Below are 7101 nucleotides of genomic sequence, written 5' to 3'. Positions count from 1 at the left end.
GCCTCGTTCTTGTTAGGATGGATTCCATGTGTGAACTCGAGGCACAGTGCGATTATCTGCTCACGAACACACACACACACACACACACTCTTGGTCCTGTCCTCTTCCCTGCAAGGCTTGTTAGGACTAAAGTACACCCCTCCTCTCCCACTCACTCCCGTGCCTTCTGTACCTCAGGAACCAGGCAGGCAGCTACACCTCATGTTTTCCTGAATGTTTCATCCTCCCAGGGGCAAAGATGAAAACATCACGGTAGGTCCTCCAATGCCCGACATGCAGCGGCTCTCGCGCCCGTACCCAGGGACCGACGAGATGGTGAGAGGAGACTAGTAGGCACACAAGGCCAACACGACGTAAATTCATGGGGTAAATTCCTTTCAGCCGGCTGAGTACAGGGATGTCAGTCACCGTCTCCTCAGGAGGGGGGAAGTGAACGGCGCACATTTTTCTCGACCCTAATGGCGCCGTGCACGTTCTCGTCAGCGGCCTTTACCGCCGTGACGCCTCAGCTCTGCGGGAAGAAACTGAAGTAACTTCCGATAACCTCAATCACTGTCCAGCTGGCAGAGGCTTTCAGAGGCAGATAAAATTGCAAGCAGGCTGGACCAAAGACGTCGAAGGCGCGCGCCGGCCGTGCCCCATCTGCACTGTCAGGCGGGAGCACGCGGGCGCCGCCATCTAAGAGGAAGTGGGAGGGCCGTGAGGCCGCGCAGGCGCCGTTGGCGCAGCCCCGGGTGGGGCCGAGGGCACCCCGGAGAGGTAGGCAGGCGCCTGGGGAAGGCCAAGTGGGCTTCGAGAGGTGACATGGTTATCGGGGTGCGGCGATCACAAAGCAAGGAGGAACCTTTCCCTCCTCTCCCAACCACACCCCTTACTCTGCTCAAGTACAAAATACGCCGTACTCTGGACAGCGCTGATCCGCTGTCACTGATGATTGGTCATTTTTTTTGATGGAATCACACCGGGTGTACTCTTTTTTTATCCAGCTTCTTTCAGCCAGCTTTATTGTTTTCAAATTCATTCCTGTGTTGTGACCTTTATTAATAGTTCGTCCGCTTTGGTGGCTTGGTATTCCATTGTGTGGGTGTTCAGAATGTGTTTAATCATTTCACCCGTTTTGAAATTTTAATGGAACTACAGTGGGTTATTCGTGTCACACAAATAAAATGACCGCAAAGAAAAACAAAATTATGGTAGAGAGTCCACTGCTGCCTGAAACTGCAGATCAGGTAGACACCCCAGGTATAGAACCAAGCAATGACAATATCTACTGAAGCTGCCATATGCCCAGGCCCAGAGCAGCCATTTGTAGGAAGGTGGAGCCCAGCGGAAGATGGCCTGCTAACAGCAGGGGAGGGTCACAAAGCTCATTGGTTCAACTTTGGGCTGAATGGATCCTTGTGAGCTGGAGCTGGGTCAGACATGTTGGGGCCTGTAGCACTTGAGCCTGGGTTGTCTCGAAAAGGGAGGGCACCAAAGCTAATAAACTAGTCATTCAAGCCGGATTTCCTCCTACTTGCCACAAACAGCTTTGGACACTTGGCTATTTCTTTTCTCATTCAAGTACTGTGTCTTATACCATCAGTCTCTCCTCTAGCTGTCCCGTGTCTGCAGCCTTGATCCCCGTCTTTATTCTGCCCTCCGACCAGCTCCACGGAGGCTATTATATCCTATTTTCCTGAATTCAGTACAAATAAGAAAATGCCCTGGATACTAGGTTTATAGAGACCTTGCTTCTTCCAATAAAGAGTAAGACCAAGCCCCTGTGGAGTAGTATACAAATAAATAAAAACATCCTTGGGCCAGAAAAGGATGCAAAATTGTCACTCGAGGTAGGTTTCTTGGGTTGACATCTTGGCTCCACCCCTCAGTTTCTTCATCTGTACAAGAATTGTGTGAAGATTACAAGACTAGTGTATATAAAGCCCTCAGTGGCCCACAGTTAATACTATACTGATTATGATAATTATCATTAAGAACTCTTGCCCTAGGCCCTGTGTGCGCATCAATCCTAGCTTCTCAAGTTGTTCTCTTTCCTTTACTTGAGGTTATTCTTGTCCCCTTCTCCAGTCAAATAAAAAACAAAACAAAATAATAACTACTACCATTTTGGATCTCTCTTTGGGAAACTGAGGGATGAGAAGGGATCTTTTGGGTATATGGCAGTGGGGTGGGGTGGGGTGGGGTCCATCTTGGATAAGTTGTAGAACCAGTGTTTCAGATGTGGTGCTACAGCGACTGGGTCTGGGAGGCTTGAGCAGAGGAGAGGCAGGACTAGGAGCTGGAGTTGGGAACTGGGGTGCCTAAGAATAAAGTGGGGGAACTAGTGAGTGTAAGAGGAATGTATTTACCTGGAGATCAAATACGTGAATGAGCCAGTAGGAGACAACTCCAAAGAGTAAGAGGCTTAAGTGATGGTAGCTTCAAGGATAAGAGGAATTGAAAAGGTTGCAAGGGCTGAGGGAGTGAGACTCCGGGGCTATGTGGGGCTGAAGAAGTGGGATAAGGAGAAAAGTAGGAAAGGGAGTTGCAATTGAAGTGAGAGGGTATGTTTTGGAGGTGGGGAGGGACACTAGGGACCTAAGATGGTCAGAAAGTTTAGGACTTGACAGTGAGAGCAGAGGGACCCTGGGTCTGTAGGCAGGGCTGGGTGGAGGTGTTGGGGTCTCCGGACTGCTAAAAGCCAGGGGGCCTGGGTCTCTGGGCTGAGGAGGACCGGGCTCTGTGTGTTGAGGGGTTCTTAGGCCCTCGGGTTGGGTACCTCTCTGCTGAGGAAGGGTGCAGACAGGGTCTGTGGGGTAAGGGGGACCCCGGTCTCCAACTGGCGGGGGTGGGATCTCTAGGATCCCGGGGGTCTGTGGCTTTAAGGGGACTCCGGGCTCCCCAGTCAGCGGGGATGGGGAGACTCTGGGATGTCCGAGGGGGGCCCGAGGTCCTGAGGTTTGTGGGCTGAGGAAGACGGGGAGAGAGAGGACAGCGGGTTCTCAAGGTCCCCAGGGGTCTCCGGGCGGCGCGGTTTGGGCAGCCAGGGGTCTGTGTCGTGGGCGCGAGAGCCGAAGCCAGCGCGGGATGCCCGGGCTCCCCGGCGTCTCCGGCGTCCCAGCCGCCGCCGCGGGCCTTGGCCCCGCCCCGCCTGACATCAGTTCCTGCCGCCGCCGCCGCCGCCGCCGCCGCACACAGCCCGCGGCCTCCTTTCCGCGGCCGCGCTCCGGAACCCCGGGCCGCGGCGGAGCGAGGGGCCGGGCGAGGCGAGGGCCGGGCGGTGGGCGCCGGGCCCCGCGGCCGGCACGACGGAGTCCCCGCACGGCCGGCGGCAGCGGTTGGCGGCAGCGCCCGGCCCCCGGCGCGGGAAGAGGCGGCGGGGCGGCGGCGGCGGCGGCGGCGCCATGGAGCCGCGGGAGGTGAAGGACCGGATCCTCGAGAACATCTCGCTGTCGGTGAAGAAGGTGAGCGCGGCCGCGGCGCCCTCCTCGGGGCCCGGTTCTCAGCCCCGGTCCCCTGGTCCAAGCCGGGCCGCCCTGCCTGGGCCCCCTGACCCCATCCAGCTCCCCCTGCTCCCACCCAGTCGCTCGCCGGGGCCGGGGTCCCTCTTGTCCCCGGGGCTCGGGGACACGGCACTTCGCCTCCGCCCCCCCTGGGCCGCGGAGCCGCCGCCAGCCCCGGGCTGATGGAGGGGAAGCGGGGCCACTCACGTGAGCGCCGCGGCCTCCGTGCTATTTTAAAGAACCAAGTTGAGGTCAGCATCCTCGGAGCCTCCAGAAGGCAGGTCCCGGGGCCCTGCTTCACCCGGCGACCCGCCAGTGCCCCCACTCAGCCAGCAGCACCTCCAGGAACGCCCCCGGGAGGACCCCGAGCGGCCGCGCATCCTGGGCAGAACCCCCGCAGCCTCGCCTCGCCTCCCGGCCGTCGCGGAGGGTATCTGACCGTGGTCACGGTGAAGGCAGATTTAAAAGCCAATTCCAGTTTTTCCGGTTCGGTGTTTTGGAAGTTCCCTGAATAATCTTACTCAAGGATGGCAATTTTGAAGAGTCTTATTTCCGAACTTTGGTTGAGAATTTGAAGAATTGCCTGGGAATTGCTTTTGGAGGGTGAGCGGTGGAACTTGGCACCGAAGACACTGCTGCGTGGGGCTTGCTGCTGTAGAGAGCATTTTCCCAATTTCAGGTGGAAGTTATGACCCAGCAAAGGCATGTAACTGTTTTTCGTGGTGAAGTCATCTTCTCTGAAAAGGGGCTTGTGCTAGACGGTAGAATTCATATTCATCTAAAACCTAAATGACCAAATCAGAATTGACAGTTACTTAAATAATGTTATTGGATTTTTTTCCTCATTTGAATTCCTGTCTTACCCGGTAGTCTCAGAACCTAGAAAAAGAATGACTTGCCGTGTGTGTCTGTGTGTGTGTGTGTGTGTGTGTGTGCGTGTGTGTGTAAAAGATTCACTAGTTTATTTTACTACCTCAGTGAACCGAAATGAAGAGAATTTATTAAATCAACCATTATATTTTGAAAACTGTGCTTTTTTCCCCAACAGTAATACAGGCAAGCAATTTTACATTTCGAAGAGGTAAATGTGGCTTAAAAAGAAAAGCAGAACAGAGCAGACCACCGTGGTGCAATAGGCAGAGTTCTCACCTGCCATGCCAGAGACCTGGGTTCAATTCCTGGTGCCTGCCCAAGCAGGAAAAAAAAAAAAAGCTCTTACCAAAATGTTTCTCTGAAAGTACTGTTAAAAGTTTACCACCACTGAAACCCAACAAGAGTTGTATTAATTTTCTGGAGCTCTGCTAATGCAATGGGATATAGTTTTTGCTTACTCAAGGAGAGTAGGAGGAGCAAAATACTCAGTTAAAGTATTTGCATCTTTCATAATGGGAGAGAAAGCAAGACTGCTGATGTTTCCAATAGAATCTGGATCGATTATGGCTACATTTGGGCTGAACATTTTGTCTTTCGATTCTAGATATATGGGGACGGTCCCTGGATGAGTAGGTGATGCCATGGGCAGTCTGTTCCTATGTGAGCACGGGTCTTTTGAAGGCACGGATCCATTGTGAAGGCACGGATCCATTGTGGAGGCACGGATCCATTGTAAACCAGGCTCTCATTTATGAAAGAGTTGAGTGTGTTTGCCAAGATACTTATAGTTGTGTACATTTGGACAAGCACATTTGACTGAGCTATAATGACCTCCAGAAAATGTAAGTTGCTCTCTAGAAACTGGAACTGGGTGCATAATCAAAGATGTGACTAGTTTCATGGTTAAGAACATGGATTCTAGAGTCTGGCTGCTGGGCTTGCATCCCCATCTTGTCAATTAATAATCCTTAATTAAGAGTTCTACCACTCCGTGCCTCAGTTTCCTCATCTGTAAAGCAGAGGTAGCATTAGGGTTGATGTGAAGATTAAATGAAATTATGTATGTAGGATATTTAGCGTGGTGCCTGACACCCCCCGCCCCCATCTTAATAAATGGTAGCTTGTTTGTGGTAGAGCCAATTTCTCACTTTTACAAGGTCTGAAGATGTCTCAAGTGCTAAAGGTTGTTATATAATACCATTTAGACCTGTTAGCCACTTCCTTTGTATGCTTTATTTCAGAGAACTGTGATACGATTCTTGCATTATCAAGTGTATTTGGTTTTCTGAATCAGAGTCGCTGCTTCTAGTAAGAATCTGTAAATTTGCCTTAAGTAGTAGGTGTTGAAGGTCAGCAGTCTTGGGGTTAGATTTGTCTTTGAAGACCAGTCTCACTTAAATTTGTTCTACAGCGCCTTAATAGTTGCATGGCCTTTTTCTTCCATCCTACCACTAGTAAAGTGCCTTCCCTAAGGATGTTACATAAATGAGATGTGTAAATTCTGCAAAGAAAGATGCATTATGTATCTCTGTGTTTGCATATAACTTACCTACAGAAAAGCACACAGATCCTAAGGGTGCAGCTTGAGTTCTCACAAAGTGAATACACCCACATATCCAGCACCCCAATCAAGGAACAGAACATGACAAGCATCCCAGAAGCCCTGCTCATGTGTCCCTTCCCTGAAACCACACCCCCAACAGTGATCACCATCCCCAAGCAGCATTGGTGAGTTGAACTATTTTCACACCTAGATTTTGTGATAACAAGCATGCACTGGAAGACCAAATTGATGCATCAGCTGTTATCCCACCCACAGTGAAGGAAACCTGTGTTCTCTGATACGGAGCCAGGCTTCTCCGGGGTTAAGGGAAATTGGGGGATTTAATAGTTGATACAAATAAAGACAATAAGGAGAAGCAAGTGTCATACTTTTCAGAAGAGGGATAGCAAAAACATCCCAGGTGCAGATAACAAAGCTTGTGGTTACTGATTTAATACTTAAAGAGAAAGGTCCAAGGCAGCTATAATGTTGATGTTGGAATTGGCGTGTGGTAATACTGAATAGTAGCATCTTCTCCAGGAGAGGGAAGCCAGTGGTTTTCATGGGAGTTTTATTTAACATCTGAAGCGCATTGAGTGTTTGTTGCATTTGCATGCAGTGTGAACTAAGGCTTTGTGCTATAAGAAGCAATCTCTGGGGCGGGCCACAGTGGCTCAGCAGGTAAGAGTGCTTGCCTGCCAAGCCTGAGGACCTGGGTTCAATTCCCAGTGCCTGCCCATGTAAAAAAAAGAAAAGAAAAGAAAAGAAAAGCAGCAGTCTCTGCCCTCCAACAGTTTGTATATTGGCTGGGGAGAGAATTAAAAAAAAAAAAAACTAGGACAAGGAGAAGCCCTCAGTGAAGGAAGGCTGAATTGATTTTGACAGATGGGTAGAATTCAGAGAAAGAAAATAAGTAGGTGTACAAGATGGGAGGAGTCTAAGCCTCCCCACGGAAGTGGGGGTGTTCAGGTGGTCTTTTGGGGACAGTGAGGAGACAGACCAGTTTCAAGAGCACTGGGGGTTCTGCTACATGTGGCTGGAAAGTGCTTTTGTGAAAACCGTATGAATATAAGTTGCAACAGAGATAAACAGATGTGGGTCCAGGTTCCGATTCTGGGTCCCTCACTGACCATGGTAGCCCCAGAAAATTACTGGACCTCTTTTAGCCTCAGCAGCCAGAACTTACATCTAGCATTGTAA

At 50.9% G+C, this 7101-nt stretch overlaps 1 protein-coding gene across 1 annotated transcript in view; it reads left to right on the top strand.

Moving 5' to 3' along the window:
- The first annotated feature begins 3327 nt into the window (after nucleotides 1-3327).
- PLEKHM2 (pleckstrin homology and RUN domain containing M2) overlaps nucleotides 3328-7101 on the top strand; it is a 36144-nt gene continuing 32370 nt past the window's right edge. Inside the window, exon 1 of the mRNA XM_077151190.1 lies at nucleotides 3328-3446. Coding sequence (XP_077007305.1) covers nucleotides 3387-3446 — 60 coding nt within the window. The 5' untranslated portion in view covers nucleotides 3328-3386. The remainder of the gene's footprint in view (nucleotides 3447-7101) is intronic.

The sequence above is a fragment of the Tamandua tetradactyla genome, chromosome 2 (genome assembly GCF_023851605.1).
Source record: "Tamandua tetradactyla isolate mTamTet1 chromosome 2, mTamTet1.pri, whole genome shotgun sequence".
NCBI lineage: Eukaryota > Metazoa > Chordata > Mammalia > Pilosa > Myrmecophagidae > Tamandua > Tamandua tetradactyla.
Note: the sequence above shows the minus strand (reverse complement) of the source record. Positions and strands in the feature narration are given on the sequence as shown.